The sequence below is a fragment of the Quercus robur genome, chromosome 10 (genome assembly GCF_932294415.1).
Source record: "Quercus robur chromosome 10, dhQueRobu3.1, whole genome shotgun sequence".
In the NCBI taxonomy this organism is placed as follows: Eukaryota; Viridiplantae; Streptophyta; class Magnoliopsida; order Fagales; family Fagaceae; genus Quercus; species Quercus robur.
The window spans coordinates 11,842,480-11,869,341 of NC_065543.1; the positions used below are offsets into that span (position 1 = coordinate 11,842,480).

At 34.5% G+C, this 26,862-nt stretch overlaps 1 protein-coding gene across 1 annotated transcript in view; it reads right to left on the reverse strand.

Moving 5' to 3' along the window:
• The window catches only part of LOC126704430 (eIF-2-alpha kinase GCN2), a 38,007-nt gene continuing 11,145 nt past the window's right edge, over positions 1–26,862 (reverse strand). Inside the window, exons 11-30 of the mRNA XM_050403441.1 lie at positions 26,388–26,499; positions 25,304–25,358; positions 24,864–25,033; positions 23,858–24,042; positions 20,002–20,150; positions 19,624–19,873; positions 17,245–17,524; positions 17,030–17,123; positions 14,319–14,399; positions 14,115–14,171; positions 11,480–11,611; positions 11,314–11,397; positions 10,084–10,192; positions 9,873–10,009; positions 5,267–5,374; positions 4,877–4,962; positions 4,655–4,757; positions 4,454–4,576; positions 516–668; positions 1–367 (exon numbers count right to left, since the gene is read on the reverse strand). Of these exons, the coding sequence (XP_050259398.1) occupies positions 558–668; positions 4,454–4,576; positions 4,655–4,757; positions 4,877–4,962; positions 5,267–5,374; positions 9,873–10,009; positions 10,084–10,192; positions 11,314–11,397; positions 11,480–11,611; positions 14,115–14,171; positions 14,319–14,399; positions 17,030–17,123; positions 17,245–17,524; positions 19,624–19,873; positions 20,002–20,150; positions 23,858–24,042; positions 24,864–25,033; positions 25,304–25,358; positions 26,388–26,499 (2,426 nt within the window). The 3' untranslated portion in view covers positions 1–367; positions 516–557. The remainder of the gene's footprint in view (positions 368–515; positions 669–4,453; positions 4,577–4,654; positions 4,758–4,876; positions 4,963–5,266; positions 5,375–9,872; positions 10,010–10,083; positions 10,193–11,313; positions 11,398–11,479; positions 11,612–14,114; positions 14,172–14,318; positions 14,400–17,029; positions 17,124–17,244; positions 17,525–19,623; positions 19,874–20,001; positions 20,151–23,857; positions 24,043–24,863; positions 25,034–25,303; positions 25,359–26,387; positions 26,500–26,862) is intronic.

Here is a 26,862-nt window from a genome sequence, read left to right on the forward strand (position 1 = left end):
TTTCAGGCAAAATAAGGGAGACATTTCTATTGATTGGTGTGAATATTAGTTATGTACATATCTACTTACACAAAACTGAGAAAGAAGAAATAAAATAGAATAAAAGGGGGGAAAGAAATTGATAGCCCTAACTCATCAGTTGCTAACTATTCCACTAGTTCATGTTTCAAATATTTACAGATTTACATCATTAAAATGTGGAATTAACTATGAAGCAAAAGAAATCTCAAGAGTCTTCAGGAAAAAGAAAAGTAAAATGTAAACATGCAAAACTTCTCGAATGCCCTTTCAAGAATATGACTGATGATTCCTGTTGAAAGTCTGGCTCTCGTGAAATGAAAGGGGCTACCAGAGAAAGGACCATAACCTGTGACCATTATTGTAACAATAGGGTAATTGATTATACACCTCAATAAGACAACTGCCAATATCAGTTCAGAAGTATATTATTATGATTATAATGCTTCTCCAAGGTATTAGACAAGACCAAAGCCAAGCATCATGATTTTATGAACCTGAGGGGTTTCTAAATTGTGTTGTCATCGAGGAAGATATGCCTAGTTCCAAATTGAGGGGTTTCTAAATTGTGTTGTCATCGCCTCCAGTAAAAACCTGACTAGGTTTTCTCTCTGAATTTTCTTCTCCTTCTTGAGCTCAAGATGACGGACCTAAAGATGGAAAAATAAGCAGTTAATACATCATCAGAGGATACAATTATGTGTGTATGTTTACTAACAAGAAGCTACTTAATGTGAAAAAAATGTGAAATATATTAATGACCAAGAAAACTAAAAATTAACTCGAATCAAGCACCAAGGTCATGAGCTGAACTCCATTTGCTATATTTTAGCATCAAACCACAAAATACATGCATTAGCCGGGAGGCTAGCTGTAAAAAAATTTACAACTCAACTACAGTAACGTCCTAAATTTAGGACTCACTGTAGCAAGATGGGAAAAATAAAATAACGCTTTTTATAGTCTCTCTCTTCCTTTTTCGTATTTTTCTTCTCTCTCTCTCTCTCAACCAAGCCAACACATACAGATCTCTCCTCTCTCTTTTAGTCTCTCTCTGGTAGCTAGCGGCAACTTTGAGGAGGAGGGTGACGACTTGGTAGCGGCGAAGACAGTGGCCTGGGTTTGCCGTCAGACTCGCCTCTCTCTCCTCTATCACTCAGATAATCACCTCTCTATCTTGTGGGTATTTGCTGTATTTGTTGGGTGTTTGGTGGTGGGTGTTTTGGTTCTGGGTATTGGTGGCGGTGGGTATTTGCAATTTGGTGATGGTGGTGGATAATTGGCAGTGGTGGTGGTGGATGTTTGATGGTGGTGGACTGATGGGTTTTTGCAAAATATTTCTTTTGGTTCTTTTGAGTTTTTTATTTCGGATTTTGGTTCTTTTGGTTTTGGGTATGTGGCTGTGTTGTGCTATGTGTTTGTAGTTGTGATGTGCAATGGTTGCTGGGTTTCACGAAGAGAATTGAGAGAGAGAGATAGATGGAGAGGAAGAGAGAAAAAAAGTCATAGAGAAAGAGAGAGAGAAAAGAAAAAATAAATAAATAGTGTTGGTTTTGATATGAAGTATAAGAATTGGAATGTTGGGTTAGTTGTAAAATGGTATTGTAAAATAAATAAAGTAACTTTTTAGAGTGTAAAAATGCAAATTTTTTAGAATTCCAGATGCTAATGCTCTAATAGGAAGGTTCAATTACTGGAGTAGGCCTTAAGGAGAACTATGAATATTTGGGGAGAGAAGGGTCTATATAGAAACTCCCAGATTCAATGTCAACGTGTCTTCATTGTTTCCCCTAAAAAATAGTTGATGTTGCCCTGAAGTTTAGGCTCCACTTATCATACGAACAGAATCAAGTGAAGAACTCTGATAATTATTATTACTGAGTTTCAGATTTCAATGAAAAGGATATAGTAGCGGTTTAAAACTGATTAAATTCTGGAAGTGCACGGTGCTGCTACTAAGTACAAACAGTTGTGCCAAGGACCAAGAGGATCAAATTCATAATGTGGCTGTGTCCTTACAGATGTAGGAGTTGAAGTTGGTGTTAAGGGAGAAAGGTGTCACTCATTCTGGAGAATTTTGGACAAGTTAGCTCCATGCAAGATTTTAATCTTTGTTGGAACAAAGTTCTCTTGTTTCTTATGAAGTTGCAAGGTATAAACACTTCTCATTAAGTATACATAACCCAAATAATATACAATGATAATCGCAAAGTAATGAATCCAGAAAAAATGGCCCTAGTGAGAAACAAGTCATTTTTTGGTTGAACCCCACGCAGCCATCCTTAAGAATGGTCCCACCTCTTAGCTATGTTTTTGTTAAGATCTATCACCACCTGACATTTGAACCTGTGCAGATGCAGCAAAGAGGATCAAGCTATGGCTTATAGAACCAGTACACGAAGTGACAAATTTTTTTCAGTCAGACAACAAAAGCTGCTGTTCCTTGTTCAGGCTTTTTTCTTTTAGATTTTTTTTTCTCCTCCTCCTCCTCTCCCCTCTAAATATGCAGAATTCGTCAAAAAATATAATTCTTATGTATATTTTCCTAGCAATTGTGATGTAGAAAAATTTAAGCCCAAAAGGAAAACAAAAATGCCCATTAGTCCATTTGTCTTTTATTTCTATGTCATGTTTTATTTATTATTAAGTCTTGAGTATTTTAAAAGGTCATGTGACTAGAATGTGACTTTTATTGAAGTTGGATGATTAGGATTAATTGTTATATGCAAGATGAAGGGTTTTTTTTTTTTTGATAGATAATAAGAGTTTTATTGATGAAAAAGAACAATGTGTTTACGATTGTAAACACACTGCCCTTGAAACAGATATAGTCAAATCATAAGGAAAGACTAATAGAGTTAAGGAAATCAGACAAGGAACTACAATGCGTAAGCCCCCAAATACGAGACCACTCAAACAAAGTCCTAGCAAGCAAGGTCTTCAACTTATCTATAGGACTTTCAACGTCCTCAAAAGTTCGGGCATTGCGCTCCTTCCATACTAACCACATAAGGCATATGCAAGATGAAGGGTTAGGAGCTTAGGATTCTAGGGTCACTAAAATCTAAATAAATAGCCTCTTTTGAATTGTTTTAGGCAGTCTTTTCTTATTTATTTCATAAAATTTTAAATTTGAATATTTCTTGAGCTCTTTGAGCCTTGAAATTGATTTAATTGTTCTGATTTAATTCTATTATCTTTTTCTTTGCTTTAATCTTGTTTCTTGCTAGAATTTCTTCTCAATCCTTTCTTCTATACCAGACCTAAATTTTACTCATTACATCAAGTGGCATCACATCAAAAGATCCTAAATATAAGCTGCGAAATTCAGATCTAAGAAAAAGCTTGCATTTTTAAAGTATGGTAGGTTGTGGCAGAAGTTGTCAGGTAGAGGAAATCAAGACCCATAGATAGAGATGGTTGAGATGAGGCTTATGATTGAAGATTTGTTGTAAGTTGTACAAGCTCTTCAGCAGTAGGAACTAGCGGGAGCCCATACAGAGATTCTGGAAGGCAACCGCGACAAATTGGACATACCAGAAAGTGGTCTCAATGATGAGAACGATGACATAGAAGATCAAAAGTCATTTCATAATACTGGACCAGTAGAACATGCACCACAAGGTGTATTGGAGGGTCGGTTGGGGTGTGCAATTGAATTGAAGGATGAAACCTTTGAAAGAGTTTGTGTTGAAGACTGGAATTCTCCACCAAATGGTGATGACCATCTTTTTGTACTTTTTGATTAATATCTTTTCATGCATATTATAGTGTCTTGAATATATTTTTTCTTACCTATCAACAAAAAAGAGAGTCATAAGCACGGTGAGCCCATAATCCACACCGTTGATGAGGCTTTCTCTGTTCAAACAAAAGTCGTTGATTTTATAAAACGCAATCATTCAGCGATATAATTAGCTTGTTCAGCAGTAGAAGGTTCTCTTTTGATGAATGCAAATTTCAAGGACCAAATGACTCTACCAATATAATGAGTTCATATTCAGCCCTATATTTTCCCCAATATATCGAGCTCATATTCATAAATTGTAACACCATTCCAATTGAGCCTGCAGTCACCCCAAATTTACCCCTTAACTTGCAGCCCCTAGAACCCACAGAAAAAGGAGAATAACAGGAGCCATGAGATGTTGACGTTAACACCAAAGGACGCTACCTTTTTGTATGGCCACTTGAGTGAGGAGGTTTGCAGTTCATGCCACTCAAGATAGAGAAGGATCAAGCGATCTAGGTATTTCTAGGAAGTTGAAAATTTTGATGTTCACATATGTAATTTAAGTTACAATATTCATTAACTAAATTGACATGCTGCCCTGTTTTATATATATATATATATATATATATATATTCCTTTCAGGAAATAATATAAGCAAAATAGTAGATTCAGAAATGAAATTTCAGACAGTAGAAATAATACCTTTACAGAACCCGTTTGAGACACATCTGTGTCTGTTAGGATGACTATACATTTTATATCGTGCTCATTTGCATATTCATACTGCTCTGTAAGGCTTGGATCAGGTGTGGGGACAAATTCAGCCTAATATACATGATCAACCAGTGAGCAGAAAGCAACTTAGTACAATAGCCTACTTTGCTTAGAAGTTTAATCTCAAACCTTGATGTTCTCTTCCCATAATTCAGCGACAAGTTCCATACGCTCTACCAACAGACCACCTCCTCCCCTTGAACAAACAAGAATACTGGTGCTAGCTTCACTTCTGCTAATGTAAGTATAGACAAGTGTGGAAACAACTTAGATTGAAAAATGATGACCAAAAACTTTAGGGTTAGTGGAAAATTAACAGACTAAAAGAAAGAGATGAAGAGGACATTGTACCTAATTGGTATAAAATCTACAGAAGAATGCTGAATTATTGTCTCTAATGCGAGGCTAGTCCCAACAGCACCTGGCGGACTTGTTTTCTGGGGAAAAAAAAAGAGAAGAAAAGAGAAAAGCAAAGGTAAAAGGCTGATATAGTATTAAGCCTAAAATAATTCAATGATGGATACTATATAATAGGTAGATCTACAATGGGTGTCCAAAAGCACATTACACACACAGTTTTATTTGTTTCTTTGCATTCATTTTTTGTGAAGCCATGTGCTTATGCATACATACAAGAGTCATGGAATAAAAAAAATTACAATAAAGGGACCAACAGTAGAACAGAGGAAGTAAATGGAAAAAATATAAAGTAGGCAAAAGAAATTAATGGTAATAACTTACATATTCATGACCCCACATTTGGTGAAGCAGATAGTCATAGCGACCACCGACAGCAAGCAATGCACCTTCTATAAGTGATCCAGGATTGTTCTCCTTTATTAAATATACCTAGACAAGAAAATTGCAACATGGTTAAATTCCTATTAACAAAAACAGATTCAAATATTTATCAACACTTGGTAGGAAATTTTGAGAGATCAGGCCTTGGTGTGATGGCAAATGCCTTCCACCCAAAGCAAATGGTCATGCACTAAGCACCTCTCTCAAACCCTGCAAAAGTGGGAGTCTTGTGCACCAAGTACTACCTCTTTTTAGTAGGATATTTTAGAAGGGTAAGAAAATGTAAACATTTCATTCATAAACATGGAACCCAACATATTTGAGTAAATGTTTAAATGTGTAGGTTAACTGGTTATGACACAAAACAACAATATCGGAGAATCAACTTGGTTTTTATGCCAGGGTGTTTTACCATGGAAGCTATTTTCTAACTTATATAACTAATGGTAAAATATGGAGGCCTGTAAAGATCTTCATATGCCTTTAATTGACCTAGAGAAAGCACATGATAGGATCCATAGAGAGTGGGTTTTGGAAAAGAAAGGAGTTCTTTTGAAGTATATTAAGTTGATTAAGAATATGTATGATTGAGTGGTAACTAGTGTGAGAACAAGTGGAGGCATCACAAGTGGGTTCCTTATCACTATAGGAATGCATCAAGGATCAACATTCCATAACTCTTTGCACTAGTGATGGATGAGCTCACTTAATTGATTTAAGAGGAAGTCCCTAGGTGTATGATTTTTGCAGATCATATAGTTCTTGTGGCCGAATCTAGACATGGAGTTAATGTCAAATCAGAAATTTGGCAAGATGCTTTAGAATCTAAGGGCTTTCAAAATTTTATTATTATTATTATTATTATTATTATTTTATTTTTTATTTTTTTTTTGAGAACCAAGGCTTTCTATAAAGTAAGACTGAAACAGATTACATGAAATGTATGTTTAGTAAAAGTAGAAACAAAGATGGCAAGAGCGGAATGCTAGATGTTTAGAGGATTGTGAATGGTCTATTCTTGACATTAAATATTTCTTTTTCTGTACTCTCCATGATTAGAGTGTAGTTTTGCCTTTTTATACTTGTTTTTCTCTCTCCGATCTTATTGATCGTTGTAATCTGGGCTTGATTTGTGCCACTCTAGTTCACTTCCAGTGTAATTGGTTGGTTTTTTCTAATTTAAATTTCTTACATTACTCATCAAAAAGTAGAAACAATGATGAAGGGGCAACAAGACTTGGTGGTCAAGAGATACCAAAGAGCGAGAGCATTTGATATCTTGGATCAATAATTCATAAAGATTTTGTTGTTATTGTGAGCTAAAGGATACAATGCAAAAGATGATAGAGAAAGTTGTATATTTTTATGTTATTTCTATTTTAGTTAGGAAATGTTCAAATGATTTAGCCTTGTAGTAGTTGATTGGGCTTTTTTAAATAAGATTTAATATCTAAGATGCTTATAGAGTAGAGAGAAGGAATCTTCTCTTATTGGTAAGTTACACAACATCCAATGGGTTTTGAACCAACAACCTTATATTCCCTATTCTTATGGCAGGAGGAAGTGCCATTTAAGTTATCGCTCATTGTAGATAAAAATCCATTTATAAAAAAATAAAGGGAATATCTAAAGTGGTACCAATTATCAAGGTGTAAAACTTATGAGCCATATAGTGAAATTTGGAAAATGGTGGTTAAGATGCGGTCAAGAAAGGAGATGATGGTGCCTGAAATTCAATTTGTGTTATGCTAAGGTGATATATATATATATATATATATTTGGATGATATATTATGGAGAGCCTTTTTCTTACTCAGGCTGGCAATAAAAATATAAAGAGAAAAGACCATCACATTGTGGAGTTCCTAGAAAGGTGTGGTGCATTTTACGATTGAAGACAGTCCGCTTAATTAATACTAACAAACATACACTAGAGGAAGCAGTAACTTGTGTAAAAATATTAGAGGAATGTGACGTGGGTTTCCTTTTACAATAGAATTGTAAGGATTAAGTAAAGTTCTTATTTACACTCTTTAGTTATAGATGAGTTCACACAAATGTCTAGGATGATGTCTATTGGTACACGTTATTACTAGATGATATTGTATTGATTGATGCTATTAATTATAACGGGTAATTACACTTTACCACCTAAACTATGACCCAAATTACATTTTGCATCCTAAAATTTCAAAAAGCACGGTTAGCACCCTAAACTATGACCCATGTTACACTTTGCACCTCACCGTTAATTTTGCCGTTATCTTGGATGGAAAACCAAAATTTAGGGTGTAATTGAGAGTATAGTTTAAGGTGGTAACCAATAATTTCTCCTTTGTTTTTAAGGGATTGAGAAGAGGAGCAATTGGGTCTTTTCACGTGATGTTATCCAAGATAACGGTAGAATTGATGGCGGTGTGTGCAAAGTGTAACATGGGTTATAGTTTAGGGTGCTAAGTGTGCATTCTAAAAGTTTAGAGTACAAAGTGTAATTTCTCCTAATTATATGTTAGAATTGTAATGCACATTACAAGCTAGGAGGTTTAGGTTGATGACAACTAAGACCGAGTAATATAGAATGTTCATTTAGTCAAACCAGCAATAGAAATTAAAAGATCACATTAGATGATCAAGAGATACCAAAGAGTGATTATTTTTTGGCTTGATTATAAATAAAGATAGAGAGACTGAGAAGGATGTTTCTTATAGAATTAGGGTAAGGTGGGTGAAGAAGAGAGAAGTACTATGTGAATACCAACAAAGCCAAAGGAAAACATTCATAGAACTGCACAAAAGACCAATTATGCTTTATGGTTCAACATGTTGGATAAACAATAATCCATAAATTGAGTGTAAGAGATGAAGATGTAAAAATGTATGTGGCAACGATAGGAAAGACATGATAAGGAGTAAAGCTATTTGTAAGAAGGTGGGGCAGACATTAATTGAAGATAAAATGAGAGAGAATTTTTTAAGATAGTCTGGTATGTGTGATACAGTCATGGAAGATTGACTTATTACTATTTTACAAATTCATATATTCAAGATTTATTTTGACAATTGAAGTCCAATTGAAGTGAATGTTATGTGTTTTTAAAGGTCTATTACATGTTTCCTAGGGTAAAAATATTTTTTTTTTATTTGGGTTTTTATTTATTAGGTATGGCTAATTGGGCAAAATTGTAATTTCTGCAATTCCTGCAAATTACAGGTATTTTGTAGTTTAGTCAATATAATTTTCTAGGAAATCCAAAGTATTATAGGTTTTATTTTTTTGAGTCCAAATTAGTCTTTTATTAGGTTTTTAGTTTATTCAAACTAGGAGTCCTAATACTACTAGTACAAGAAAAAGTCCTTACATATTTATTCTTATGATACTCAAGGAGAGATGGAGTAAATTGATATAATATTGACTGTTTTTTAGTATTGAGACATGTTGGTTTTTGTGTGTTCTTTCCTCCCTTTCTCTTCTCTCTTTACTTTGAGTCTTTCTTATGGCTTTGTTCAAGGGTACTATTCATACAACCCAAAACACCATAAAATTATTTCTTTTTCTTCTTCCTTACAACTCCATATCAAGCCCTTTTCTTTAACCTATCAAAACCCTAAATCCCACATACTTTCTCCTACCAAATAGCCATCAAATAACTCATCAAACCATCTTTTAATTCCTAGCACAACCCCATAACCATTTCTTCAACAATTCTAAACCATAATCCACAAATTCTCTAAACCCTAAACACACCATAAGCACACGCAGACAAATACCCACAATTTTTCCTACGTCAATGTGCAACTAAGGCCTACGTATGTATCAGTGCGGAAGAGTGATCATTTCAATATGAATTAGCACTAAGAGCAAAAAAGAGGACAAAAATAATGTAGGTAGAAGTTACATTGAAATAAATTATTTTAAGAGAGATAATTGGGTACAAGGTTCCAGATAGGGCCAAGTGGTGTAAAAGGATATATAGTCAAGCCCACTAAAGGTTTAGCTGAGTTTAGTTGGGTATAATCAGGTTGACTGGTCTCGAGCTTGGAGACTCACATCTAGTGATTCCCTATCCTTGTTCATTGCTTCTCTCTCTGTTTGAAATTAAGTTCTTTTTTGTTCTTTCTTTTTCCTTGTAATTTTTTGGACTGCTTTGTGCTCTTTGCATAAGGTAGCTTTTTATATATACATCTTTCTTATAAAAAAAATTAAAAAAAAAAAAAAAAAACAGGTTGAGAAATATATTTTGATGTTAAGAAGGATAAATGGAATTTGTCAAGATTAAAGAAAATGGATGAATTAAGAGAAAGAACAAGGATAACTTGGATGGTCGCACATAGGGTTCTGCAAAGCTAAGATTCAGAGACCATAGAACAAAAACCAGCACATGGCTGATCCCAACTAATTTTTACAAGTGATGTAGACTGGGCAATATCATTTGGAATGGTGAAATTTCACATTCTCACTAGGCTAGCAATTACTGAGTTAAGGGTGGCATTTAATTACTGATATGCTTACTCCTAAAGGAAAATAATAAAAACCAGAGAAATGATACCTGAAAGAACAAATCTCTATGGTAACTCTCAGTTGGTGGCATCAATGCATCAATATAAACATGTTTTGCAACCCTCCAAACTCTCAAGTAGGTAAAGAGATCTGACAACTCATCAAGTGCCTTGCGTGTAAGTTTATCTGCATTAGTATTGTAGCTGATAAGCATATATTCTATCATATGATTTATATAAAAATTAACAATAGCATTCTACCAGCTGGCAAGGCTCCCCTCAATCTAGCAAGTGCCTGATCTGCAGCTCCACAGAACCTTAAATTAACAGTTTGCAACCTGTTTACAACAGCTTCTGCTAGAGTGAGTTCCTGTAAGAGAATGAAATTTAAGAAGAATAAATAAGATGCACCTTAACCATATTATATTGGCTATATAAATGTTCATGACATTCCCTTCACAAGATTATTATTATTATTATTATTTTTTATAAGTAATGGACATTTTATTCAAATCATGAAAAGGATTCACCCAAGTATACAACTGGGGACCAAAACAATCAAATACACAAATTACAAGCATCCATCAAATCATAAACCGAAGTAATATGACTTCCTAAGATTGACATCCAATCCAATAGTGTTTTAAAGAAGAATAGTTTTAAGTCAGCTACTGTCCTTTTAGAGTCTTCAAAATACTAGTTATTTCTCTCTTGCCAAATTAATTAAAGTCAGAATATAGTCACAATTCATGAAGATCTTTTAGGGCAAAGAAAACAATGCAAACAAGAACTTTGGTGGTTCGGAAATACTAAGATTATTTGGAAAAGAATTAATAGGCTCTGTGGCATATGTTAGGACAGCAGATAAAAATGAACAAGGAATTTAAAAAAAACTCAACCGTATTTTGGGAAAAAAAAGAAAAGAATTGACAATTATATGTTGGAGAGAGCAGATACTATTAAGTGTGGAGTAGTTATGTACAACACATTTGGACTGATGGGTCTACATAAGCAACCTTAGCAAGCCCAATGGTTGATAGCATGAAAGTTCTAGCTACAACATAGAAAGTCTAGCACATATATCCACTTGACTTCAATGTTCATAAATTTAAGGGATAGCCATACTCCAGTGGTCAACTGCATGACATCAAACTCAAGAAAACATAACCATATACCAAACAATTTTAACCTCAGTTAATATTCATATTAGTAAATCATTTACTCACGATTCCCTAGTTTCCAAAGCGATAAACAATTTTCATCAAAAGAAAAAAGAAGAGCATTATTAAATACAAAGATAAAAGATTACAGAGAACAGATCAGGCAACCTACAAATGCTACATTTTTCTAAAATGCATGACATATAATAAAAATCACTACAAAATAAAATGTGGACTACACATCTTGGTAAATAACTCCAAGAAAATAATTGTTGCAGGAAACCATATGTATAGCTTTTTTTTTTTTTTTCCTAAATCATTTTCCAAAAACCTGCAAAAGCTGACGCCTTATGACCACCCATTTTGATTTCCGTTCAGAGGATTGAGGACGCAGAGAACCCATCATAGAAAGAAGCTTCATTCAGAAACAGAATCAATTGTCAGGTCATACTTCTCATACTCAATGATGCTAAGTTACAAGTATGTTAATGACATACCTCTGCTACTTTCTGTCTATGCTCTGCCTTTACCCCTGTCCAAGACCAAATTGCATCCAGAAGGTCCCCATGATTTAGATGAATATCACATGAATCTGGATTAAAAAAACGAGTTGCAATGTCCATTGTCACCTGCAAAATAAGCCACGATTATAAAGTAATACACACCATATACAGTTTCACTATGGGCACAAAGAAATGTTTTTGATGGTGAATTCTAACCCATAAGGAAGGGGAAGGGGAGTTTCAAACTAGTGACCTTTGCTTCTTAGGCGTGATTCCCAGATTCATGTCAACATAAGCCATGTGTCAATCAATGATAGTTGTAGTAAACCATCACTTTCAAATGCTTAAGCTGACAGGAAGTGGGCTAACTGTCTTTCAACCTCATACTGACACCCTCCCTCCCTTATGTGCAAGCATGCTGAATAACCAAATGTGAGCATTGCACATGAAGAACATAAGAAATAACCAAATGGGGTTTCCTAGGATTCAAACTAAAGATCTATTTTTCAAACCAAGGCTCTAATACCATGTCAGTTTGTTTGCATTTTTGTCTTATATGGACAATATGGTTTGAAAAACATGAGAACTTTTGAGGGATGGATTCTATTTTTTTTATAGTAATTTACACATACAAATACACATACACACATAGTGAGTCTTAAACTCATCACCTCATCCTCTTACTCTTACAAGGATAGGAGGTGCAATTTGAGAGGTCAAGTTTTCTCAAAAGGGCTGAAACTTCAATTTTGAGATTGTCGTCTCATTAGACATCTGTTTCTGGCAACACAAATAGATGTTTTTCTAGATATTTTAGATCCTTTATCTTGCTTTTAATTCTTGGGAGCTCCTTTCCTGTCTACTCCATATTATCTTTTATATATATATATATATATATATAATGAAAGGAAAAACGTAGGGACTAGTCAACCATGTCCAAAATTGTAAGGTGTTGACAGTGATTTGTTTAGGGAAGCTAACGTATACTGCCAATTGGGGGGAAAAGAAGGTTACATGAAAAATTAAGTATGTCGTATCTTTTTACTTTGGAACAGAAGCTACTTTTTTTAATGGAAAAAAATATTTACAGCCTAGTAGTGCTATTTAAAAGTTATAAAACTCTTAATAGAAGGTTATGAACAGATAATAATGATATTAAATTTTCAATGAAATTTTTTAGAATGTGGTCTCATATTGTTAAGAAAAATACTACATGCATTGTACTTTCGATCAACTTAGTGTTAGTTTTATAGCTACTATACATAATTTATTTTCCCTATGAATTCTTAGTAAATTTTTAATTAATAAAATTTCTGTTACCCAAAAAAATACAACTGATTTTCCATTCTTTTTTGCAACCCATCATGTCAAAATCAACTACAAAGGCTTTAATTATATCAGCAAAGATCTTATTCAAATTAGATTTTTCAAACTGAAATGGAAACTGTAGTGGTGGATCTTTGGTATTTTTGAGTCTCCCAACCCCTTGCCCGCTGACAATTCTACATTTACTGAGACCACAACAAATATACGAAGTCTTAATTAATATATGTAAACATGCACTTACGTACATGCACAATCTTTATCGTATACTAATTTAATATCCTTTTTGATGACCAAAAATATTTATTGAAAATAAAGGAGTGAGGAAGTAAATGCTAAATTAACTGTAGAAAAAGTTTCACACTAAATTTAGCTTTTAATCTTAAAATTCATCAATTAAACATATATAGTAAATGGTGTATGAATGGAGCTCTCTACACTAGTTTACAATATCAGCTGGATGCTTGCTTTGGGTTGCATCCATCTTTCTTCTTTTCTAGATTCTGTTGAGCAACTGTATTTTGCTTCCAATCTTTAGGAGAAATTTTGTATACATTCATTACACCTTAAGAACTCTCATCATTTTAACAATCATGCCTGCGTTTTTTTTTTTGAAAAGTTGTTATTGAGAGTAGCCCATAAAGAAAGTAATGATGCCCTTATTATGTTTCAAAGTGACTAGCCACTGAAGGCTTCAAGTAATACATGAAAGCAAAACTCAAGGATCACAATGTTTAAGAATTTTTTAAGGAACAAAAGAATATCAATGTGCATTTGGCAAGCCCAAAAAAATCCAGCTTTTAGGGCCTTTTGAGATTATTTTGATGGGCCCTACACCATTAAAAAAAAAAAAAGCTTTCCAACCTCCTTTTCTACAGTACATTCAGCAAATAAGCAATCAGCAAAATGCATCCAAAAGCTCTCTAAAGAAAACAGACAAAAAACTAAGCTACTTAACTACATCAACAAGAATGACAATAAAACCCTAGTTCAAGAACTTTCAATGGTTATGGATCATCAACAGACTAATCAAAGTTGGCCACATATATTTTTCTCCACATTCTATCATATCTAAAAACTTACTCTCTTTCTCCCCCATTAATTAACTTGTTCTTTTTTACTGCTTCTACCAATGTCATTTAAGATCTCCCTCTACCCTTTTTCATACCTTTGAAAAGAAACTAAACTAATTATTAATAATTGAAATCACAAAATGCTTCCATTACTTTGATTTCCAAAAGAAGGGGATGGGGAGGAGAGGGGGGTGCGGCATGGGGGAGCATGGTATAACGGAAGAGTGAAGCACCTTGATAACCTCAGCCTCTGTCAATGCAGATGCACCTCCAATAATGTCAAAATCACCCTGTTGACAACAAATACAGTATAAAGAGGACTTCAACTTATATATAACACAAAAGAATCATTAAGATCATTCCATATATTCATTTCCAAAAATAAAAAGGAATAAGATACCAAACCCGATAACAATTTCAATGATTGTAATCCACACCTGAAGATAGCGATTCGGTGATGAATGCCCAATTGCTCTTCTATAGACATACGATATTTCATAGCGTTTGAATGAAGATCTCTACAGCATAGACGGTAGAAACACATTTTATTTCTATAGAACTTAATTTTAATGTTTAGCAATGAATAGAGAAGCATGAATGTCAAAGCAATTGACATTGTAAAAAGCAACAATTGAAAACTGAAAGACGTTCATAATTGAGTGAGTGATCTAAACCTTGAGAAAGTGAAAAGCAACATAAAAAACAAGCTATTAAATATAACTTTAAAGTGCAATAATTTCCTGATTAATTGTGAGCTAATATAGGTGGGTTTGGCATATGCTTTTGCTCCTAAAAAAATCTAAGACACCTACATATCCTGCTGATATATATATTATTTTAGTAGTTCCCTAGATTTACATGTTCCAGATTCTAATAACTAATTGTTTCAACAGCTTAGGCATCCATATAATGGTCAACTCTTTTTTTCAACTCTCCCCTCATGTTTAGGCCAGAACACTCCCCATGTTTGAACCTGAAACTTAAGTCTAATACTTCGTAATATTCCCTTTTTTTGGTGTGGAGGGGGCAAGAATTAGAGGCACCCCAAGTGAATATCCAACCACTACGTATTTGCAGCAAGGATTAGCAATAAAGCTTATATGTCTTTGCATCGGTTATTGATGAGCTCACTAGATCAATTCAAGATAAAGTCCCTTGGTGTATGCTTTTTGCAAATAACATAGTTTTATTAAAAGAAACTAAATATAGATTTAATGTCAAGTTCTAAATTTGGAGAGATGCTTTAGAATCTAAAGGCTTTGCGCTAAGTAGGACTAAAACAGAGTACATGAAATGAAAGTTAAATAAAAATAGAAACAAAGATGAAGGAGTTGTAAGACTTGATGGTCAAGAGGTACCAAAGATTGAGTGCTTTAGATATCTTGCATCAATAACTCAAAAGGACGGAGGATGTGAATCATAGGACAAGAACAAGGTGGATCGAGTGATGAATCTCATCAGGAGTATTGTGTGATTGTAGGAAACCAATTAAATTAATAGGAAAATTTTATAAAATTTCTATAAGAATAGTTAAGCTCCATCCAAATGAATATAGCTAAAATGAGCATATTAAGATGGATCAGTACAAATAGAAGGAAAAATAGGATTCAAAATGAAGAAAATCACTTAAAAAAATTGGTTGGACCCTTTTGATAAAAAAGAAGGGAAACTCACTTGAGATGGTTTGGTCATGAGCATAGGAGAATGATAAATAAACAAGAAGAGTGAGTTAATTTAAGTGGAGTGAACAGAAAAAGGTAGACGAAGACTTAAAAATAACAATAGTAGACATCAGTAGAAGTATTGAAAAGGACATGTCAATAAGGAGGTGACAGAGTATGGTTTTGGATAGGATAGAATGGCTAAAAAGAATATATGCCAATTAGTCTGTTAAAGACCATAGCCGACCCCAAAATTTTAGGACTAAAACTTGGTTGTTTTGAAGAGGAAGGGGGGGGGGGGGGGGGGAGGGGGGGTGATAATTAAACTTTAACTACCAGTAATGTAGACTAAGCTTTTGACAATCTAAGATTTAAAAAGTTTCAGTTCACCCACCAAAGGTCAATCTTGTTAACCTCCATTAAATTTTGCCGTTAACACTTGCATTTGTAAATCATATGCTTAGAGAAATGTAACACTTTATTCACTTATGATTTATAAAATTAGCACTTTGACACTTTCTCTATCAGGTTTTGATAAGATGGGCCCGAAATGGCTAGTTGTATCAAAACAGTGGCTAAAGAAGTACATAGAGAATCAAAAGGATGTGGGTTATTGACGAAGGAGACGTGGTCAAGTAATGTGGAGGTTCAAGTGGCAGTTAGATTAAAGAAAGAGAGCAATAGAAACCTACACAAATATAGAGATGGAGTTGGTTATGAAAATTATAGTGGCAAATAAGGAAGGGATAAAGATAGTCTGAGAGGCTAAATTTAAGGTTCATGAACAAAGGTAGGAGAAAAGAATATTTAAAAAACTAGCTAAGGCAAGTAGAAGCATCACAAGTGAATTTCATATCATAATGGTTCATATCAAGGATTAACTTAATTTCCATATCTTTTTACACAGGTTACATATGAATCTACTAGACCAATTACAGATTAAGTCCTTCGGTGTACGCATTTTGTAGATGATATGATTTTAGTGAGTAAACTAAACGTAGAGTCAACATCAAGGGATTGTAGAACTTGAATGTTAAGAGATGTCAAAGTAAGAGCTTTTGATATCTTGGATTAGTATATCATATGAATAGAGGGATAGAAGAGGATGTGACTTACAAGATAAAAGCAGGGTGGATTAAGTGGAGAAATATATCAGGATCGGTGTATGGTCCTAGAATACCTATTATGTTAAAGGGAAAGTTTTACAAATCTACTATAAGACAAACTTTACAGATATGCTTTAAAAAAGAGAGAGTAAAAACTAGAAAGGAAAAAAATTAAAAATTAAAGAACAAAAGGTGTCATGCCAAACCAGCATATCCTTAGCATAATATAGCAAAATGAGAGAGTTTATCCAGACAATAAAGATTATATATGTAAGACATAATATGAACACTCAAATCATCATAGCATTGCTCAAATAATTTCATGTCAGTTAGTAAAAATGACACAAAAGAAAACAATCACAACTCCCTGTGAGTAAATACCTGGTGGGAGATTACCCAGCTAACAAAAGGCAAACGCAGCTCATGACAAAGTTCAAGCATATCTCCTCCATGTGTCAACAGTTTGACAGTTTTCCTTCCCGTTAAATATCGAAAATAATTAGCCAACTATAGCATTTACAAACAAATTGTGCTGAGAGATAAATAGATAAATTCTACTGTAAACAAGATTGCATGGAGTTTGATAAGTGAGGAACCTATTGAACTGTGGAGAATCATCCAACAAACGCATGGGTATTATTTCCAGATGCCTTGCACAATGCTGTCTGAAAATTTCCCTTGTTACCTCAACAACACAATCACGAACCTCAGTGTCTAAATCTGTGTACTGAATAGAGGTGTCATCTCCAGCCAACCTCATTTCACCAGCATGATGGTGGTGGTCTTTCACGTTTAGCATCTCTTCATCAAAGATAGCATTGACAACTTTATCATACACACTTCTGTCCTCTGAAGTTTGCATTGTTCGTAGAATATCTGAACATATGGACAGAATGCAGTTAGTTAAGTTAATCAAAGAGCTATCTATCAAAAAGAACTCTGAAATAGAGACATGGAACTCTATTTGATTAGAGAAATGCTATGTCCACAAAAAATCCTAAGTGGCAGGTTGTTATTGGCTATTACGGGAGGCAAAAAAGTAATTTAAGTGGTGGATTCAAATTAGAACCAATTACAACTTACCACCTATGATTTGCTGTATTAAGTATTGTGAAAATGTTATGGATGTAGCACTTCTCATTTGTTTAGAAAGGAAGTAAATATGAAAATAATTACTAATATGTGACAAGATTTGCCAGGGCCAGGTTTAAATCATTCAGAATTATCTATAAAAACATCAGTATCAGATGAACAGAGAAAAAGAATATGATACATGACAAGGAAGAAGAAAAACCACCCTGGATAGGAAAAAGAATTCACAAAATCACAAAGAATTGAGCACTAAAAGAATGGAAACAATAGAGGTATTCTAGACAGTCCTTGAGCACCTATCTAATGGGTGGGGTCAAAGTGTAACCTGTCAGCTAAATGTGAAAATAGGATTTTTTTTTTTTTTTTTTTTTTTTTTTTTTTAAATTAAGAAAGAAATACACACACACATATATTAAAAAAGGGAAAATTACATATTACACACCTAACTTTGATCCATTTTCTATTTGGTCCCTAAAGTTCAATTTTCTTCAATTATGGCCCTAAACTTTTAACTAGGTTTAATGTGGCCCTTACGTCCATTTCTGTCAACTAAGCTGCCATTAAGCTCCCAAAAAGTCACAGTTTTTTTTCCCAATTTTACAGTTAAATTTTTTTTACATTTTTTCTCTTCTTCTTCTTCTTCTTCTTCTTTTCTCTCTCTCTCTCTCTCACCCACACACACTCTGATCCCCCTTCCCCATCTTTAGTGTGACAAAAAATCTCTTAGAGCTCTCAGTTCTGTTATTAAATTAAATCTGAGATTGCTTATTGTTCAGTATTCATCAATGCACAAACAGGCACCATTTTCTCTTATCAAACCCAACCCCTTTTAATAGACTCATTCCAGGGGAAGGGGTTAAATTTGATCTACATCCCTATCAAAATTACCCTATCCCATCTCCTTTTTATTTTATTTTATTTCTCTCTTGGTTTTGCATTTGTTCATGGTGGTTAGGCTCTCAGTGTGCAGAGACAATTGAATTTGTTCTTTATGTTTTTGGGGGTTTGGCATATTGGCTAGATTGATGTTTGATGGATTTGGTGATGTGGGATGATAAAGGGTTTTGATTAAATTTTGAAGAGCATAAAGTCAGGTTTTGGGTGACGTTGCCAACAAAGGTGTGGCTGGATTTAGGCAATAGTGGCAAGGAAAAAGGAAGCAGCAGCCAGCAAAAGCAGAAGGGATAAAGGCAGCGGCAGTGAAAGGCAGTGGAGGGGGTGGTAGAGGAGAAAAGAAAATAATTACGGATAAAATCAAAGAAAAATTCAAAAATGTTGTTTTAGGAGACTTAACGACAACCCAATTGATGGAACTGAACAAAAAGACCCCATTGAACATGGTCTGGAAGTTCAGGGATGGAAAAAAAACTTGAGGAACCAAATTGAAAAAGGGCCAAAGTTATGACGCTTAATATGTAATTAAGCTAGCTTTAGGATCATATTCTTTTATTTCTCTTTTAGACTTGATTGATCATTGTAACTTGAGAGCTTAATTGTGTTGTACCCTTAGTACACTCCTTGTGTATAGGGCTTTTCTTTAATAAAGTTTTGTAATTTGTCAATATAAGAGTGGGTTTGGATAGAGGTGAGGAGAGGGGATGGGGAGGGTTTAATGAATTTGGCAGGGGTATCTTACCCCTCCAAACCCCTAATTTTTTTCCCCAAATTGGGGGAATTTGGAGGGGGAGGGATTCCACTTAAATTAAAAAATGATCACTCATCAATTTTTAATTATGGTGTCAATTTATATTATAAGTTATCAAAATATTCAAAAACAAAAATTCACAAACACAGTTTTTTCTTTTTTTAGTTTTTATGCTAAGTTATAAGAACTGAGAATTTAAAACATTGATGTATTAAATACAATTATCTTAATTACTTACTATCCAACAACTCAGATTCCATCCTTGGAGGAAATGCATGCTGTAGAAGTTCAGTGGCAGAGGGACGATCAGACGGACTAGGAGACATTAAGCGCTGCAACAAGGATGCCTGGTCAGGAAATTCAGTAACCCAAGCTGGAGGAAGTTGTCCTTTCTGCTTCAAATCATTGAGAACAACGTGTCTCTCCATTGCTGTCCCAAATGGGTGCCAAAGCTCAAAGAACACAATTCCTAAGCTGTACATATCAGCCTGTAATCCAAGATGACCCAAAAATTTGCATGATAAAAAGTTGAGAAGACAAGTTATAAGACTTCATAGCTGCAGGAGCAGATATTTTTTTTAGGTAAAAAAAATCACAGTAGCAACACAACATTCACCTTTTCATCAATCTTAGGCCATCCCTGCTCAATTTCTGGTGCAGTGTAAAAATAGGTACCAACTTGACCAGTACCATCAATTGAAACTCCAGCCGTATCTGAAGGAAAGCCTGGATCTTGATCCAACTGCTCCAACTTCAAAAACTTGGCTGAAACAAAGATATAAGAACAACTTATAGTACACCATTTTGTAATTGTTTATCAAGAAAATTAACAGAAGCAGCCATTTATCAAATGCCATCATATGATTTCATGCCCTTTACATATATTTTTTTTTCTAAGTAACTTCAAATACATAAAGATAACAACATAATTTTTAGTTTAGTCTTGTATATTATAACTGCTAGGCCCAGAGGCCAAAATCTGGATGCCTTGACTGTTTTGAAAAGGCATTGAACATTAGGCTTAAAGTGACTAAGTACCCGTTTGGGTGCTGATTATATTGAATGCGTCTGCGTTTTCCAGCGTTTCACGCTTCTTTTTTTTTTTTTTTTTCATTGAGAAGCGCATTTCAGTGCATTCCAGTGAAAATGGGTCTCACGACACTATTCACACATTTAAAAATTATTTTGCTATAGTATTTTCAGCAAAATAAGCGGTATCTAAACAGACCCTAAGTGGTTTATAAGATCTCAGAACATGGAAGTTCAAAAATGAACTAAAATTGTAGGGCAAAAGAGCAGCTAAAAAAAGTATACTAAATATTTAGGCAATCACCCAAAGAGAATACGCACTTGAACATTGTATATAGCAGTAATGGCAGTAATGGCTTTGAAGTATTTGTTTATTCCTCCAAAATCTGCAAGTAATTAAAAAGCCTCACAAACCTGATAGAACTTGGCTCCATCAAATTGAGGTGGGAGAAAATTACAAATATTAGTCAAATTCGAGATAGTCCAACGGTTCTCCTAGAAAAAGAGGAAGAGATAATCAAGCTGAAATTCCTCTTATATCTTTACAATGAAATACTTGCCTAAGTAGCCAGTCAGCACTATCCTATTCTACAGTTTACGAGATAAGAACATCGTCACTCCTAACAGACAACTTATCACTCTAATCAACTCCTAAACTATGAGAATTCTTAGTTTGATAAAACTAATCAAATAATTAACCAACTAATCTAAAAAACCACCATGTGAATGTCCATGCAGTCATGCACAATCATGTAAAGTGTCTTCTTGGTCATGCATTCCCCACCCCCCCCCCCCCCCCCCCGCCCGCGGGCGGAGAGGCAAACCTTATCCTCAAGATTCATCCAAGAGAATTGACATTGCAGATCCTCATACAACTCCCACATTGCATCCTCTTCTAGAAGCTCATGCCACTCTACCAATGCTTCTTGTACAATATTCTGACCAAACTTAACCCAACGAAAGTCTACAATCAATTGGTTTCCAAAGCCATTACATCCTCATCATTGAGCTTGGGCAAGTTCACCACGAGATGAACCACCTGTCCCAGCTTCTTCTTCAGTTGAGACACATGAATGTGTTGGCAAATCCAACCAGTAGGTAACCTTACCTACAAAGTTCCACAATTTGCAAACATCCCATAAAATTGCAGAGCTTCTTGTTCCCTCAAACACATATTAAAAGTTGTTAGAATGGCAGTAGCTTGAGATAAGCCCACTCCCCCAGCTCAAAGTCAAGGCTCACAACAATTCCTCTCCACAAGTTTGGGCTATCCACCTAGACTAACCTGATAAATGTGCTTGACTCAGGGCCATCTGAACTGAAATCTGCCAATCCAAGCAATGTGTCGGTTGATGACAAGGGAGATCGTTGAACCTGATAAACATTGGTTCAAGTGGCAGGCGCCATCCAAAAAACTGGCTCTGACCAACCCGTGTGACCCTCTGCCATTCCTAGCCATTGTTAGTCACTCTCCACCTGGCCACCTTTCTTCACTTTTCAAATTTTTCTAGATCCAATGAAGATCTTGCTGGATGTAACAAAGATCTCACCATATCTGACAATAACTCTATCAAATCTAGTGAGATCTTCGCCGATTTGATGAGATCTTCGCCGAATTAGATGGAAATCTCAAGATCTCTGCCATATGCTACCATCAACGAGGACAGTGGTTTCGACTGATCCAACCATCGAAAGTCTGATGGCTTGATGATGGATAACCTGTGTTCCATCAGTTGGTCACAGGTTTGGATTACTAGGACCCAATATAGTTGGGTCGAGGGGCAGGTTGGTGGGTAATCCAACCTAGCCCGACCCATAGACACCCCCTACCTCAAGAACACCCATAAAGGCCATAACTTGAGAGTAATACTCTACCAAACTTTGACAACCTTGCTCAAGACTGAAATACTATTTGCATTTGTCATACAAGAAAGAGACAAATCTAGAGCAAATGCATTGTAAACATGCCCAAATAGACTTTGTAGATGCGCATAAAAAATTCTCTATACTGGCTGAAAAATGGGTGAACCAACTAGAAAATGCTCTGTATTAGCTAAAAAACTACTGAACTTGACATATTTGGTGCATGCCGACCAAAATCAATCAAATCAAGCCAACTTGAGGGGTGAATGACTTAGATTAGATTGAACTGAGTTGGTTTCGAGTTGAAATTGGGTTTTGGACCTTGGATCTAGGTTGACACAGTTTAAAACTGGGTTGAAGTTGGGTCTTGGTTTTGGGCCGAGATAGGGTTTGGGTCTTTGATCTAAAACCCTGAGCTCGATCACAAAACAATGAGCCCAAATAAGTTGAGCCCAAGCACAAACAACAGCCAAACAGCCAAACAAGTGAGTGCTATCCCGGAACAATGTGCACCAAGAACTAAAGAACTTAAGAAAACCATCACGTTAGCATAGACATAGGTCACTGAAGACCGGAAAAACATGCAAACGTTGAAAATGCCCCAAAAAAAAAAATACAAAAAGTCAACAACCAACATGACAGTGTTAGAAATATCAAAATGACTGAAAACCACTATGAACCTCCAAAACTCCACCAGAAATCCTCACAAAAAAACTCCAACCAAAGATAAACATCCTGAATATTAGGGAGCAACAAACCATCAAGCTTCAATGGCAACGATGGTGATGAAGACAGCAGTTCTCTTCGACCTCTTTATACACCTTCCAACATCACTCAACAAATCGTTCATCCCAATTCAACCCAAAATAAAGTAGAATGAGAATTGAGGAAATAAAATGAAAAATGAAAAAAGAAAGAAGTGATAAGGAAATTCAAATTATTTGCTCAAATACCACTTTAATGAAAATATGGTAATGCAAATAAGAAAAGTAACATGAAAACAAGGAACTAATTTCTACGTTCAACCTTCACCCACTCCATTCCCTATACATATAAGAAGCATTTGCGAAATATGACAAAATATTCTGATAGTGAAAACTAGTAAGGACACTTCACCAATAGTATCTTCTAGAAGAGTTTGAAAAAGAGATACCTCAACAATGGTATCTTTCTAAAAGATTACAACATAGCATACTTTCTCTTTCTAACAGCTGGAATTGTGCAAGATTGAGAGTTGGAATCTTTAATTATTTCGGAAAAAAATAAATTTGGTTTTTTTAGGCCATGCACAAAATAGTTGCCTTCAAATAGTAGCCTTCAACATTAAGTAGCTCTCAAACACATTTTTACGTGTGTTCTCCTTACAATAGCAATATTAGTCAAATAAGGATGAAAGCCAATAAACTACCTTTGGTGCGTTATATTATACTTGAGAATTAACAAGCACCCTTAAAATTTATATTTCGATATATATATGTGTGTGTATATATATATATATAATTGAGAGAGAGAGAGAGAGAGAGAGAGAGAGAGAGAGAGAGAGAGAACAAAAAAATCAAATTATAAAATCCAGAACTTACCAAGACCAAAATCCCCAATTTTGATATCATTGCGGGCATCAAAGAATATGTTATTCGGGGTTAAGTCCCGATGGATGATTCCTTGCCCATGTATGTGGGCCAAGCCTTCCACAATTTGACGAAACAAATGCCATGCTAATTCTTTGTCAAAATGACTATATGACTCAAAAACTTGGCGGAGCGTCCTTAAACCACAACAAGGAAAGATAACAAAAGAGTAAAACATGGCACCAGAACACAACTAAAAGGAAATATAAAAAAGGATATCTAATTGCAAAGATAAATGGAGTTAAAATTAAAGAACAAAAATAAAAGCATGCGTTTGAAGCTCAAACGTAGTAAATACATTCAAGAAAAAAATTTCCTTTTGACTAAAGATGCAAAATTGCTATCATTTGAGTGGAGGAATTGGTTTGGAAAGCACTCCTCAGCAGTTTGGAATTTACTGCCATCATGTTCGGCATGGTTGGTGTAGAAGGAGCACAACTCTTGCAAGTTTCAGAATATGGAGAGATCCATTGATCAGTTGAAATCCTCTTTGATGCACACCTTGTTTGAATGGTCTTGAGCTTGGGGTTTTACTTATTGTGCCTCTGTTTTAGAGTTTCACAATTCTCTTAGCTTTGCTTTGTAATTTTTTGGCTCTTAGTGTTCATCATCTTGAACATAATTTTTTTTTCTAATAAAGCAATTCTTCAAAATAAAAATTGGAAAAAGAAAAATTAGGTTAGGTTTGTTTTAGCTTAAAACCCTAGATTATTTTCACAGCCAACTTATGTACAGCTTTTAAAGTATCACTTTTCCTAGTTACACCTATACTTTTACACTACTTATTTTGTAAAACTAAGCTCATACAAACAAACTCAAGATAAACCTTACATAAATTATGCACTTCAACAATGATAATTGACAACTGAAAAATAGTAGAATAATTAAATGACTATATTTCATGAAAGTGTGATTCTATGGAAAGAATTGGGATAGAAAATAAAATTAAATGCTTTACCGAGGGCAATACTCCATTTGAATATATAAAAAAGTTGATTCAATCTTGTTCTCCTGCCCAACAGCATCAACTGAGTTTGTGCCTAAATAGCTGAAAGTGGAGCTTGCTGCAGTCATTGAATCCCCAGTAGTGTCACCATAAGAACTAGCAACTCCTGTTTCAAACCATGCCTGGAAGTTTTATGATTATTAAAACCATCTTATAAGCACAAAAGCTTGCGAGCAACAGAATCTCTTTAATTTCTATAACAAAAATTTTGAAATCTAAAGGATGTTACTTCTTGAAGCAGTGTATTTTAGTACAGAAAATACAAGCATCCCACCGAATTATACAATTTATTAAATCTGAAAAACGATTTCATGGTAAAGAAAGAACAAAAATAATTTATAGAAAGATCCAAAAGTGAGTGAAAAGAAACCAAGAATGAAGAAAGTTCTTACCTGATAGTACCGGACAACATGTTGATGCTGCAAACGAGAAAGAGTGGCTACTTCCCTAAGTACCTCACCATAGTTAATGTGTCAAAAAATTTAAATAGTGTTGGGGAAAGACGATTTTCAAGTAAAATCATACAAAAAAGTGATAAAAATAAAAAGAACACATAACCAGCCTTTTCACTAATTTTCACAAAAACTATTGTATTACAAAAAAATTAGACAGTAGAACAATTTCAACCATATTCAAAGTTGTACATATAGGAAGGCTAGAAATTATGTGGAATCCAAGAAAACAACAGGGAAAAAAACATGATTAATCCAACTTGATCCTTCACACAGGATAAAAAAAATAAATAAATAATAAAAAAATAAAAAAAATAAAAAAAAAACTTGGAATGAAACAAATTAAAATGTTGATAAAAGATGTGCATGGCATCTTGGGGAATTGGCAGAATGACACCAATAGGCAAACAAGCAAGATAGGAAAAAGGAAATAGATTATATAACATAAAGACAAATAAATACACAAGATAGTTAACATTTTGGCTACACCAACATAACATGAACACTTTAAAATGAGTCAAATATCCATGCAGAACACAGTATCTCTGAGGCTCCACATATTCATGAACATTCCCAATTCCTAAATTTTCTTTTTTAGCACTATATCTAATTCAGACATAAACCCCTACTTTGAAGAAGAAAATGCAAGCAACCCATGGGTTCATAATAGGATTTTAGTGAGCCAAAGATTAATGGTTATATAGCATACATGCAGCTGGCTATGAAAAATGCACTTTTCGCAGGGCCTGTGATGTCCACTTTGCATCCTTAAAAATTTGACTCCCAGACACAAAATTACCCCAGCAATCACAACCAAAGCACCTTATTTAGTCAAGTTTTAAATGACATATACTTAAGGAAGCCAACATTTTTTTTACAATGGATAATAATGCAAACAAAATAAAAAACTCTTCACAGTTAAAATTCTATTAAAAAAAAAACATAAAAACAAAATGGACAATGTTGAGTCATGGATTGCACTTCAATTATTATAATTCAAAAGCACGTCTTAGAGAGGGGTTACCTCAAAATTCGGTCAGGCAGGCTTTTGTCCTTGAGGCGAATTTTTTTCACAGCATATTGTCTTCCATCTAGTTTATTTTTGCACAGCACAACATGGCCAAAACCTCCATGACCTGTTTTTTGCAAAGTGATTATTCTGAGTGTACCAAATACCAATAATAAAAGGGAAAAAAATCTACCCAACTAACAAACAGGAATACTCTTAAGATCTTCAAAAACATATTCCAAAAGGAAAACAATATAATTGAGGTTTGATGGAAAATAATCCTTTAAACAAGGAATTTATCAAGAAGTATTTAGAAGAAGCAACAACAACAAAGTCTCATTCCTAAAACTATGGAGTCAATTATCGATACTGCACAGACTAATTGACATCATTCACATGTATTCTTCTCTGTCATTCTTTCTTATCATCATACTTTCACCTCCTTAATTAGCATATTTTTTTTACTACTTTTACTGATGTTATTTTAGGT